Here is a 14,122-nt window from a genome sequence, read left to right on the forward strand (position 1 = left end):
CTAGCTCAGCTTCTGAAACTTAAAAGGTTAATAAAAACTTAATTTTTTTTATTTTTTTGTTGAGAGATTTAACTTTGGTGCTATAACTGACACCAAAAGTGGAGGTGTGGACTTGAATCCTGGTTATCTGAATCCTAGTCCTATACCAGTATACTATAAGCATACTACCTCTTTTTTTAAGGATCCAAAATTATATGTCACCTGGATCACATACCACTCCCCGTTATATCTATTCCACCACCCCCTCCAAAATGGTTCCAAGTCACCAGATACATCTAGGAAGCAATTTGGGGGATTGAAATGTTGAGCTGATTTAAATTTATCAAAATTTTATTGATTTTATTTAAATTTTATCTAAATTTTATCAACATTTAAATTTTATCAAAATTCTGAGTGGCAGGATGACTGACACTCTTGAAGTTATCCAAAGACACCACAATTTGAGGCCACCTTTTGCATTCTTTCCAGCCCATAGTGCCACATAAAGCTTATGCTTGATACAGTTACCCACAGAGCTTCCCTCTGTCACAGGTAAGGTGGCAGATGGAGAAATGAAACTCCTATGAATAAGACTGACCCAACCATGGAATAATAAACTGTTATCAGAGATAGAGACTATAATCCAAGTCTTTAATGTTCTCCTTGCTAGTAGTGGGGAGAGAATTTGGGGTTATGTGGTCCCTGGAAACTGCTGTGACTGCATCTGAAGTACCTAACTTGAAAAGCTACTTACAGTGGCTCACTCACTGGGCTGTTCTTGTTCTCTCCTCTCTCCCTCTTGTGCACTTAGGTTACCGCATTCGCCTGGGCTCTAGCACTGACAAAAAGGACACAGGTAGGCTTCATGTTGATTTTGCACAGGCTCGAGATGACCTGTATGAGTGGGAATGCAAACAGCGTATGCTTGCAAGAGAGGAACGCCACCGTAGAAGGATGGAAGAAGAAAGGTTGCGCCCACCATCCCCACCTCCAGTGGTCCACTATTCAGATCATGAATGCAGCATTGTTGCTGAAAAACTAAAAGGTATACAAAACACTCGAGCTTTGTGATTAAAAGAACTCTTTTCTTTGGAGAAATGTAATAAATATATTTGTATTGTTGACAGTTATCCTTGAATTTCCCACTGAGGGATTCTAAGCATTTCTTGTGTTGAAGCCTTGCAGTTAGAAAGGTGTACCTAGTAATTCAAGAGCCAAAAATTTGTCCCTCCCACCTGTGTCTGTGATCCTTCACTGTCTCAAGTTACTTTTTCTCTCCATACATCAGGTGACTAGAAAGAAACAATTTTTTCCCACTTTTCCACATCAGAGAATTTTAGCTGTGATCCATGACTTGGGACCTGTAAGCACCTCCACCCCGTTTCATTGTGGATAGCAAGTTAGTTTTGAATTCTAAGTCAGAATAAATCAAAACAATAGAACTTGATGTGACCTCAGAAAACTCTGATAAAATTCCATTTTATAGATGAGAAAATGGAGGGCCAGAGTAGTTACAGTATACATTCTTCTTAGATTACTCAAAGACGTAGCTACTACCAACTAAAAGAGGACTCCTTTAATCACACATTTATTTCACACAGTAACTACAGAGACTTCCAGACATTGCTAAATCAGACTGCTTTCCCTTTAGTTTTGATTCCTGTTCCCCTTGCTTAACTCTCAGAGCCATTTTGCTAATTTAACCTTAATTGCCTTGCCTGGTCTCCTGTGTTAGTAGCTCAAATCCAGTTTTTTCATTCTATGAGTATGGTTGATTTTACTGGATGAGTGCTGGTGTCCCATTGATCTTATTGGTGACACCAACCCAGCTCTAACAGTATGAATTTTCCTTGCTTCTTGTGCTCTAGGCTCAGCAAGATGCTGCTAATTCCCCCTTTGCAAATAGGTCTCATTCACCAAACTTGTTTGCACCTTATAGCCTAAGGGTTTCACATGTTAAAGAAATCCTTTGTTTGGATTGATTTGTCTTCCTGTAAGAGAAAAGCAGAAAACATAGAGTCCAGAGTAGAGACACAGAAATAATGGTACACTTTGAAAAGCTGGAAAGGCTGAAAGCATTGGTAAGATGCCAGGTCCAAGACTTAACTGTTCACATAAGACCAAACAGCTCAGTTTGAATTTTTATAAAAAAATGAATTTGCTGGTTGTGTGGAACTCAAGCAAAAAGTAAGCATCAATGAATCAACTATACATCAGTAATTTTTTTAAAAACTGAGCATCAACATAAAGACTGTATGTAAGTAATGAAATGAAAACTGCTATAACGGTGAGGCTGACCTCTCATTACACATCTGCACTTAAAAAGGCAAGTGGTAAGAAGTTCACATTACAGTGAGAGATGGTTCCACTGGACATAAGGGTTCCTAGCTAGAGAGGGATGTGGAGTCCTACAGTGGGCCTTCAATGGGATGCTAATGGACTCTCCCTCTCAGGAGTCTTTAACAGCAGAATATGTAAGTGGCTATCTCAGAAAGCTGAACCAGAGGCTTTGGAAGCTGAACCAGAGACTACTATTTTAACATCAGAGAGTAACTCCTAACTAGCTGTAGAAATCTACATGGATGGTTCCTCAGGCAAGAGAAACAGGATGTGGCGAAATGTAGAAATAGAATGAATTACATCAAAATAGATTGTGATTGGGACTGAATGGAAGGCCTGGGGCTGGACTGGATGCAGGAGTGATGTTACAAAAAGTCAAAGATGTAAGTGTTTATACCTAAAGAATTGCCATTTAACCCTTTCTTAAGCCTCCTTCCAAAGGTTTAATTCCATGGATCCAGGATAAAGTTACTGTCAAATGCAAGTTAAGCTCAAGGCTCAAGTTTACTTGTGCTTATTAAAAAATAAGATTGTAGAATTCTGAAGTTCTCTCACTGCTAATTTATATATTACACACATGCACGCACACACACACACACACACACACACAGAGGTTAAGAAATTTGCAATATGTGAAAACTATGTCAGTAAAGAAAACTTTAAGAAAAGAAGAAATACTCTTGTTCTGAAAATTCTTCGTAGACTACAACCAATCTGCCTACTTTTGGAATCTTTCATTCTTTCAGTCTCTCTGCTCACCTGCTGCCTGTGTGTGCACACGTGTGCATGCATGGTTCCTCACCCTCTGCAATTAATTCATTTCACAACCTTTGCCAAAAAGCCATGGTGGCCTCCTTACCAGCATGTTTGGAAAATAGATGGAGATTTGGTTACTTTTGATGACTCTAAAAATAAATTCTCTTTTTTCAGATGATTCCAAATTCTCAGAAGCCGTGCAGACCTTGCTTACCTGGATTGAGCGAGGAGAGGTGAACCGTCGCAGCGCCAACAACTTCTATTCCATGATCCAGTCGGCCAACAGCCACGTCCGCCGCCTAGTGAATGAGAAAGCTGCCCATGAGAAAGACATGGAAGAAGCAAAGGAGAAGTTTAAGCAGGCCCTTTCTGGAATTCTCATTCAATGTGAGTGGAAGCCATAGTTCTGCCAGAAGGGAGAGAGGGCACTTCACTTAGTCATCACTCTCTCTACACAGGAGCCAGGGCTCCAGAGCCATCCTGTGTCAAGAAGAAATGCCCTCTTCTGCCTTGTGCTCTCCTTATATTGCCAAATGCCTGAGCTATGGTTTCATGGGAATCATGTGCGCACCTCCTATGTTCATTTTCTGTGGTATGTGTACTTCAGCTCCTTAGAAACACGCTTAGACCACAATCCTGTGATTTTACTTTCACTTGTTCTCAAAGTAAGTTACAAGCAGCCTCAGGCTCCAGTGGAAAATTCGGTATTTCACTGCTGAAGTTAGAATGTAGCATCAGGATTTGTAAGCTTCTTTGCTTCAGATTTGCATCATTATGCTTTTCAGGTATTCCATTTCAGGGATAAATGTAATTATATTTCCCAAGGTAATTGAATAAAAGCCAAATTTGCTACTTCTACCTTTTGTTTTCAGTTTCCTTTCTTCAACATTTCCTTTACTGGATGTCAGTAGACACTGAGAGGGAATGGGAAGCCACTGAAATAGCCATTTTCAAAAATTAGTACCACTCCAAACCTATCCAAGGTCTCTTAAATGAGCAGAAAAATTCTCAAATAATGTTTTTAGTTCACCGTATTATAAAATTATGAACTCTTCTCTTTTGAGTAAGAAACTGTATTCACATTAGGAACAAAGGTACAGTTTTATGACTTTGCTTTTAAACAGTTATGGCCCACTCTTCTTATACTTGACTGATACATAAATGGGATTAAGGAGGAGTTGTTTCATTTTCCATTTCTATTTTGAAAGTATCTATGGGCATGGAATCCAGGAAGAGAAAGCATATGTTTTTAGGGCTTCAGAATAAATAGAAAAAGAGAGCAGCAAGCATCATGGGAATATAAATCCTTAAATCATTAGTAGACAGGGTACAAACAGGGCTGTAAAGAAAGAAATAACACCTCTGAATCTTCTTACTGTGAACACCTAGCCAGGCAGAGGATCTTGTCCTTTTTTTCTTTCCCCAGAAAAAAGTCATGACTAAGTTTTCTTTCTCTTGAACTGATTGCGATAAAGTCCCCGAATATTTGTACACATTTCCTCATTTGACATTTTAAGCAACCCTGAAAAAATACTCCCTAGGACTGTGCTTACACACTATTCTTCCATAAAACTTGTGTTTCTCCAGTCAACAAGCCTATCTAGGTAGACTTAAAATAGATCCCATCCATTTTAGGTTCTGATTTGTTGCTTCTGGTTAAACATACCTCAGAATAATAAAAAGATGGATTCCATTGAAATGAAGCATCCAGGCTCATTCTGAAAGGCTAGTTTAAGAAGCCAGTGGTCAAAAGGAGCTGGTACAGTTCACCACTTGCTGTCCTGTTGTGCAGGGTCAATAAGTGCTAAATCACATTCACCATGACTCTTGCCTCTCCTGCCTGAATGAATACAGACTGCCTGTATTAAAAAAACTTTAGTCACCATTTCACCCTAAACCTTCTAGAATTCATTTTTTCTTTCTGTATATTGATATCTTTGCCTTTGCGTCCCCTTTAAACTCATGGTACACCAATACACATAGCCTTTTTTTTTTAGCACAGCTCTAGTCCAGTAGTGTCATAGGAGACACACTAAGCCTAATGCTTCTCTTATTTCTTTTCTCCTCTCTTTTGCCATCCCTGGATGATGCTGATTCAACTGTTGATCTGATGCTACAGTTGAGCAGATAGTAGCTGTGTACCATTCTGCCTCCAAACAAAAGGCTTGGGACCACTTCACAAAAGCCCAGCGTAAAAACATCAGCGTTTGGTGTAAACAAGCTGAGGTTAGTAACTTTTTACTCTGGTAGCCCCTCAGGGGGACAGTTTCTTTCTTTAACAAGTTATTGATTTGGAGTTTAGCTAGAATTAAATAGTGCCAAGCTCCCATGGCCACCACAAGGCCCTAATGAAACACTGAGACATGTTCTATAGCTTGTCATTGTGTCCAGACCACCTGCTGCCAAAAGGGTAATAAATGTGCACATGTTGTCTTGAATGCATTCTGCTGGGTGGAAACCTTAGTAGTGAAAATGTAGCTGCGATCATTAATAAGTTTACTTCCCTAAGCTAGCTAGTCTTGGGTACAACAATAATTACGGACCTGTGCATCTAGTGTTAGTAATATTAGGGCTGTCTTACATTTATTAGAGCATCTTGACAGTTGAGGCTGAAAGCTGCCTGGTGTTACATTGGAGCACTGAAATTTCTGAGCTTCCTTTATCAAACCCACTCAGCCACCTTTATAGGTGGCAGCTTTAAAGGTAACAGAGGACTCTGATTTCAAATTAAGGTTGACACACACCTCTCTGCTTGTGCTCAAGTGACATTTTTAGCATAACACTAGAACATATCTGATGTGATTAAGTTGAGATTCTAAATCTGAGATTAAAAACCGAGATGGGAGGTTTGTTTACACCAGTGTGCCTTTGGAATGGTATTACATAGTCCTCAAGATTTTCTGTTCCTATGTGTAGCTTCCTTACCCAGCCAGCCCTGACACTTTCCATCTATGTATGCAGCAACTCTTTCAACTTCGTTTCTGAGTCCTCTTTGCCAGTCTAGTAGCAGTCCCATTATATCTATCAATGCAGGTTGTCATATTCCTTAATAGTTAAATAGCACTTGTATGGAACTTACATATTATAAGGCACTTTCACATTGGTTAGCTCACCTACGCGAGCCCCTCAATAGATGTGGTGTAGTGGAAAGAACCTTGGACTTGGAGTTGACATGAATCCAAATCTCAGCTCTGACAACGTTATAGCTGCGTGACTTTGAGCAAGTTAGTCAGCCTTTCTCAGTCCTTATTTCTTCGCCTGGATTAAATGAGATAAGAGATATGTAGACAGTATGAAAATATAAATGCTATATAAATGAGAAATAGTATTATTTCAATTTATCATTAACAACTCCATAAGGAATAATAAGTAAGTAGAGTGTCCGTTTTTTACATGTGAGGAAACTGAGACATAGAAATATTAAGCGATGTGGGCTTCCCTGGTGGCGCAGTGGTTGAGAATCTGCCTGCCAATGCAGGGGACACGGGTTCGAGCCCTGGTCTGGGAGGATCCCACATGCTGCGGAGCGGCTGGGCCTGTGTGCCACAACTGCTGAGGCCCATGGGCCTAGAGCCCGTGCTCCACAACGGGAGAGGCCACCGTAGTGAGAAGCCTGCGCACTGCAACAAAGAGCCCCCACTCTCTGCAACTAGAGAAAGCCCATGTGCAGCAACGAAGACTCAACGCAGCCAAAAATAAAATAAAATTTAAAAAAAGAAATGTTAAGCGATGTACACACAATTATACAGCTAGTAAGTGGTCAATTCAGGCCTAGAAATTCTTCTTCTTCACTCTGTGCTCTGGTATAAACTGCCTTGTGGTCTTGAGTCAGTCATTTAATCTTTGTGAACCTCAGTTACCTAATCTATAAAATGAAGATAATAATCCATTCCTCTGTCTTTCATGAGAATACATGACATAGTTTGTGTGGCAACAATTTGAGAACCGTGAAGAGAGATTAGAGGAAGATAAGCCCACCTCTGCTCATAAACCAACAGTCTCTGAGCCATCAGTTCTGACTCGGCAAAGGGATCTATGAGTCACTAGGGAGAAATCCTTGAAGACATCAGCCCAGTGGAGGGTAGGGTCATAGAAAGCCAGTAAAGTTTTTAATTGTTAAAAAAATAATAATTAGGATCAGAAAAGGAACCGATTATCTTAGTGTAGCACAAAATGATTTTAGAATGCTAGGGCTACCTCATGTTGTTGAGCCCAACGAACAAAATTCAACATTTCAATTCAGATGTTTACTGAACAGATTCTCTGTCTCAGGTATCATGACAGGCAATGCAGGATGAGATGATCTTTGCCCTCAGGGAGCTAAAAAGGTAACAAAAGTGATCAAGGGGAGGGTTGGAGTTTAGCACTTAAATTTATTTATTTGTTTTTAAAATTTTTATTGGGGAATAGTTGATTTACAATGTTGTGATAGTTTCAGGTGTACAGCAATGTGAATCTGCTATACATATACATATATCCACTTTTTTTTTTTTAGATTCTTTTCCCATATAGGCCATTACAGAGTACTGAGTAGAGTTCCCTGTGCTATACAGTAGGTCCTTATTAGTTACCTATTTTACATATAGTAGTGTGTATGTGTCAATCCCAATCTTCCAGTTCATCCCTCCCCCTCCTTTAACCCCCTGGTAACCATAAGTTTATTTTCTACATCTGTAACTCTATTTCTGTTTTGTAGATAAATTCATTTTTTTAGATTCCACATATAAGCAATATCATATGATATTTGTCTTTCTCTGTCTGACTTACTTCACTCAGTACGACAATCTCTATGTCCATCCATGTTGCTGCAAATGAGATTATTTCATTCTTTTTTATGGCTGAGTAATATTCCGTTGTATATATGTACCACATCTTTATCCACTCCTCTGTTGGTGGACATTTAGGTTGCTTCCATGTCTTAGCTATTGTAAACAGTGCTGTAATGAACATTGGGGTGCATGTATCATTTTGGATTATGGTTTTCTCCAGATATATGCCCAACAGTGGGATTGCTGGATCATATGGTAGCTCTATTTTTAGTTTTTTAAGGAACTTCCATACTGTTCTCCACAGTGCCTGTACCAGTTTACATTCTCACCAACAGCGTAAGAGGGTTCCTTTTTCTCCACACCGTCTCCAGCATTTACTGTTTGTAGATTTTTTGATGATGGCCATTCTGACTGGTGTGAGGTGATACCTCATTGTAGTTTTGATTTGCATTTCTCTAAAAATTAGTGATATTGAGCATCTTTTCACATAGCACCTAAATTTAAAATATCCAAAATCCTTAATTTAGTTTGAATAATTCAGAAAAATAAAAGTTGAGAGAAAAATGCTCAATATGTCTTCCAATTGTAGCAAAGCAGTATTAGTCTCTACCTTCCCTTCAACGCACACATGTATCCATTTTAGGGGGTGGAAGAGGCTGTTTGAAGTGCCCCACCCATTACAGAAAGCCCTGCTGATACAGTATTTCCTTTTTCATGGGAGGAGTGGAGCCTCTGGTTGGAGAACTGACTTGTCTAGGCCACAACCCTTTTGTAAACAAATTTGCAATAAAATAGTCTCCATTAATTTTATTCATCAAGGCCCTCTGTAGTTATAGCAAGCCTACCTATCTGGTGGGTATATGCTTGAGTTTAATTACTTCCTCAGTAAAGACAGCTATGCCAGTAAGCCGGACATTTCTCTAGGGCTGTGGAGAGCTGAGAGCTGTACACCCTATCACCTAATATTGTAGCAGAGCTTCCTTGGCACACTGATGAGGATAAAGCACACGGCCGGCATGACTTACTACATGTTTTGTGATATGCCTTGTAGACTTTGTAGGAACCCAGAAAAATGCTTCCTGCCTGTTGGATTGGACTAAATTAAGGTCTACCCTGAATACCTCAATCTTTATAAGTAAAACTACTGACAGTGGAACATAGCTCATGACCTTTCTCTGCCATTGCATTCCCTAAACCTAAAAGATTTCTTCTATTCTATATTGGCACCTCTTTAAATCATGGCTTTAAATTTTTTTTAACCTCTGAGTACTTTCACTTGATGACAGGCAACTCTGAGGACTAAAAGGAGGTATCCTGTAGAAAGTGACAAAACTGTCCTCTTAAATTGGGACTGCCTCTTAGCACCCCACTGAGAATCAGAGCATCTCAGTGACCTAATCAACTAAACTGACTTTTTCTTGACCTAGGCATAAAAGCTACAATTCCTAAGTTAGGGGTTTCATCAAGGTAGAAGGGTCTGACATTGAACCTTTTCTACCAGTTGCCTCAGGGAATAAGCCAGCTGGTGACTTCCTCGCATCACAAAGTACCTGTTATTTGTCTCATTGTCATCCTGCTTCCAGCAGCAGACACTGTCTCACTCTGGTGAGAGAGAAGTTATAAAGTAAGAAGAAAAGGTCCCCACTTTCAGGGAGCTAAGGCACTCACCCTGGTAGCATCTGCCAAGCAGACTAGTTTGATAATGAGTCTTTTTCATTGGTTTACTTTCCTGATTTACATGTGTGTGAGGCTCCTGCTGATACAATTTGAAAGGGTAATAAAAATAAGAGAAGGCTGAAGTCCCTCCCCTTACTAAAAGTTAGCATCTACAGTGACTTTACTGACAGTGCTGTGTTGTGGGAACTCTTTTTCTATAGAATCATTCAAAACCTGTGTGTTTCTCTTACCGAGATCCTGGCCTAGATTACAAGTTAAACTTTGGATTGCATATAAGAAGCTAGAGCCATAGCAGTAGGCACCAAGAAACTCCCTTGCATTCTCCCTAATGTGAGATTTTTATACCATTGGACCAGAAGAAAGGGTACATGGTGATTACGTACTAGCATTCTCGTGAAATGAAATACTGTGATTGCTAAAATAACTTTCTAGATTTCCAGGCCTATCATTCCAAACCGCAAAGAACTGGTTGCAGATAGATGTTCAAGTTATCTGCATACCCTTGTTTTAGGACCCATTTGCACTAACACTAGCTATTGGCTTTCAGCCATCAAACCCCATGCTAACAAAATTTGGATCAACCTAATTTGTATTTCCATTATGTAGCATACAATAGACATTGATTAAGAGCCTGTGTTTGTGCTTTGCTTCATTGGCTTGAATGATATCTCAGAATCAAATTTCTGTGTAAGTGTAGGAGCTATCTTCCTATCCTCTGCTCCTTTCCATTCCTTCATCTGGCCCATTCCCCACCGAGTATCCTGTTAATTTTCAAAGTATGGGTAAGTACAATTTTGTTACACAATTCATAAGGAACTTTGCTTTTATTATAGTCATGTTTCTATCATAAAACATGAGTAAGATGAATTTAAGTCCACATAAATTTTTTGGAAACTATATAGTTAGATAATTAACGTTCAATAATTTATGATTTGCCTACTTTATGATAAATCAAAAATGTCAGCTGGTACAAAAATGATTCTTTTCAGCATTTTCCTCTGTCTAGAGTTTCAGTTTTATTCTATGTTAAAAGTGCTTTGTCCTCCATTGTGGAGCAATATGTGAATTTCTAAGCTTCGCAAAAAGTTACCACTAGAATAGACTTAAAGGCATTATAATGCATTTTGAGAAGTCACTAACAGTTCACTGTTTAGATTAAATATCACAGGTCTACTGTGGGCAATAGTGTGGTATAAAAACTTTAGGAAGGCTATCTTACCTTTTTTTATGTACTCTATCAGTGATGTGACCCAGTCAATTTCAGGTAGAGAATTACAAATGAAAATTTCTGGAAAATGTTTTTCCATGTCATTGCCACTCTTTTGGCTTCAGCACTGGATCCAACTATCAGGATGGGAAAAGGGGCAGATCTGGGAGGCAGCTATTTCTCTTGCTGCCTGCACTTCAGTGGCTCAAAGTCCTCCTGTTGCCTGCTCCTGTGTCCAAGCTAGGTAGAATGCCTTCCTTAGGTAAATGCCACCTTTTAGTCCTTTGCTCTGAAGGTATTTGTTAGGATTTGATTCCAAAAGTAGAGCTTTTTTGATCCACCAGAGAATATAGAAAATAGGCATCTTAGATATCAAGTGCTTTACTTTTCAAAGAATTAAAATCTCACTTGCTTTACTTAGAGGTAGTGTCATTTACTGAACGCTCACCTTAAGTTTATTGCAGTATAGTATCCTATAGCCTCTATTGTTCTCTCTGCCTTATCTCCATTCATGTGACTTAGTATCGATATTTACAGAAAAAGTAATGGTACGGACCTTAGTTTCTCTGTAGCTAAGAAGGATTGTCTAGTTAGAGGGCTCTAGGCTCTGCCACTTTGCCTGCCTGCTGAATACTTAGAGCAAGCTTCTCCCTAGTTTTTCTTACCCTCATTTCATTATCAGCTAAAAGAACTGGTAACTCTTGTTTCTGAAGTATTTTGAGGCATTGAGGTAAAATTTGCCCATAGGTCCGTTATTTTTCTAGGGATTTTTTGAAGGTGTGAAAGATCTCTAGATAAGCTGTATTACTTAGTTATTGAACATTTTATACTTCTAAGAAGAGATTATGCTTTCTTGCCCAGCTGGAAGCAGAAAAGATGCTTTGCGGATGCTGAGCAGCTAAAGAGCGTGTCTTAGCTATCAGTTAGATCTTCTGGCCCTGGGACATTTCCCTAGAAGGAACACAATTTACTCTTCTGAGAAACACAATTTAAACTTTCCCAGAGTTAGACAACATGTTTGTGAATTGAGAGTTGGTCTCTGCTTATACCCTCTGACAGTCTACATTTTTGTTAGGCAGCTAGGAGAGCCACAACTTTTCCTGATGAAGTAAGTTGTACAATATTTGAATTTGCCAGTGTCAAACCTCATTATGATCACCTTTCCAGTAACAGCTCTTTGATAACTGAAATCCAGACTCCTGAGAAAGGATGAATTCTTAGAAATGGCAATTCCGTTATTGTTCTCTGTGCAATAAGACATAGCAAATGTCTTTCTTGACACAGTCCTTTAAAGTTCATTTTTCTCAAACAAGTCATTATTTTCTTCTATTTTAAGTAATGCCTCTGCAGCACATTGAGGGATCATTTGATAGTATTTCTATTTTCTATTTCTTCTATTTTTCCTTTACTTCTTAACTCTCAGTGATAACACTGAATAGCTCACTTTTTAATAGGTACTTTTATTTATATTTAGTGTAAACTTAACTTGATATAGAAATCATTATTTTTCCTGGTAAAATGAATAAAAAAGGAGAATATTAGTTGAGATAGTGATTAACTGTAGCATTAATTATTAAGAAATCCATTTAAAATACTTATAATCTCCCTAAATGGAGGCAATTTTCACCAGACGGCTTTGCACATTTTCTGTATTATGGTCCAAGTGCAGCTAACCTAGGCAAGGAATTCTCAGCTCACTGCTGAGGAGCCTCTGACAGGCATTAAGTGGCCTTTAAATGATTGCAAGCTGTTCCAAAATGGAGTTCTCATGCTTGATTTTTTTTGAAAAAGTGACTTTTCCAGTGTGATCTCAATCATTTCCGATGTTCTTTATGCCTTTCTGCAGATCTGTGTTTACATCTGGTAGCACTTCCCTTCAGCCTGAAGAACTTTCTTCAGTTTTTCTTATAGTGCAAGTCTTTGGGTGACAAATACTCGCATTTACATTTGTCTGAAAATATATTTATCTCATCTCCATTCTTGAAAGAATTTTTCTCTGAATATAGAATTCTGAATAAATAGATAATTTTTATTTCTTCTTGCACTTTAAAGAATTGTTTCCCTAACTTCTGGTCTTTATTGTTTCTGAAAGAAATCAAAGCATTCAAATTGTTTTTCCCCTGTTTATAATATGTTGGTTTTTTCTGGCTGCTTTTAAAAGTTTCTCTTTTTTCCTTTATTGATATATAATTGACATACAGCACTGTATAATAATAATAATAATCAACATGTATTGTGAAATGATTGTCACAATAAATTTAGTTAACTAAAGAGTTAGAGTTTCTCTCTATGTTTCATTTTCAGCAGCTTGACTATGGTGTTCCTAGACATACTGTTTTTCCACACATATTCTGCTTGGGGTTCACTGAGTTTTTTGAATATATAGATTAATATATTTCATCAAATTTAAGAAATCCTCAACTATTTTTTCTTCAAATATTTTGAATCATTTAATCTCTCCTCTCTTTCTGTGATTCCAGTTAGTTTCTCTGTTCTTCAGATTTGATAAATTTGTATTGTTCTCTCTTTAAGCTTTCTCTGTATACTGTCATCTCTATTCTACTGTTAAGCTCATCCAAAGTTTCTATTTCTCTGCTAAGATTTCCTATCTTTTCATTCATTATTAACATATTTCCTTTACATCATTGAGATAGTTATGATTAGCTGCTTTAACTCCTTGTTCTGCTAATTTCCATATCTAGTTCATTTCAAGCTTGGTTTCTGTTGATTGTCTTTTCTCTTGAAAATGGGTCATCTCAACCTAGTTCTTGTAGGTATGTCAGTTAACTGGGGGCTTTACCTGCTTATTGTGAATATTTTGCTTTTAAGTCTTTGGATTCTGTTATATTCTTTCAAAGAATGTTGATTTTGTTTTCTTTTGTTTTAATGGTCAATTTACTTCATTGAATTTAAGCTAGAAATTCTCTCTCTTAGATGGCAACTCAAATCTCAGTTCAGTTTTTTAGCCTAGCTGGGTTGTTTGGAATCTGCCATGTGCTTTCATGGTTCAAGGGTCATGCAGAAATTTGTACAGTTCTTATACACAGAATTTGGATCCCTCTCTCTTTGGCTATCTACTTTCTGGGATCCCCTCCTCACTTTCCATTGGCTTCCAGTGGTTGCCCTGAACTCTCTCCTTTATTTCTTTAGGATATGAAGACATTGGATTTTCTATCTAAAATTTAGCCACCATATGAGGTGCTAGCTGTTGTCTGCTCTCAGACTAAAAGTCTCTTTAAAACTGGAAGACCCACACCCTTCTTCCAAGTGTCGGCTCCTCTTCAGAATATGCCTGTTTTTGTTCATTCTCCAATGGCATCAAGTAGTTAGGGATTTGGTTTGGTTTGGTTTTTTGTTCACAGAATATAGATATTATCCACGGAAGGGTTGATCT

The 14,122-nt window shown here is 38.3% G+C and overlaps 1 protein-coding gene across 3 annotated transcripts in view; it reads left to right on the plus strand.

The window, feature by feature from the left end:
* ENOX2 (ecto-NOX disulfide-thiol exchanger 2) overlaps positions 1–14,122 on the plus strand; it is a 284,389-nt gene that overhangs the window by 240,624 nt on the left and 29,643 nt on the right. For all 3 annotated transcript variants that reach the window (XM_060002345.1, XM_060002343.1, XM_060002344.1), the window contains exons 7-9: positions 791–1,024; positions 3,250–3,462; positions 5,195–5,301. In XM_060002345.1, coding sequence (XP_059858328.1) covers positions 791–1,024; positions 3,250–3,462; positions 5,195–5,301 — 554 coding nt within the window. The remainder of the gene's footprint in view (positions 1–790; positions 1,025–3,249; positions 3,463–5,194; positions 5,302–14,122) is intronic.

The sequence above is a fragment of the Delphinus delphis genome, chromosome X, assembly GCF_949987515.2.
Source record: "Delphinus delphis chromosome X, mDelDel1.2, whole genome shotgun sequence".
In the NCBI taxonomy this organism is placed as follows: Eukaryota; Metazoa; Chordata; class Mammalia; order Artiodactyla; family Delphinidae; genus Delphinus; species Delphinus delphis.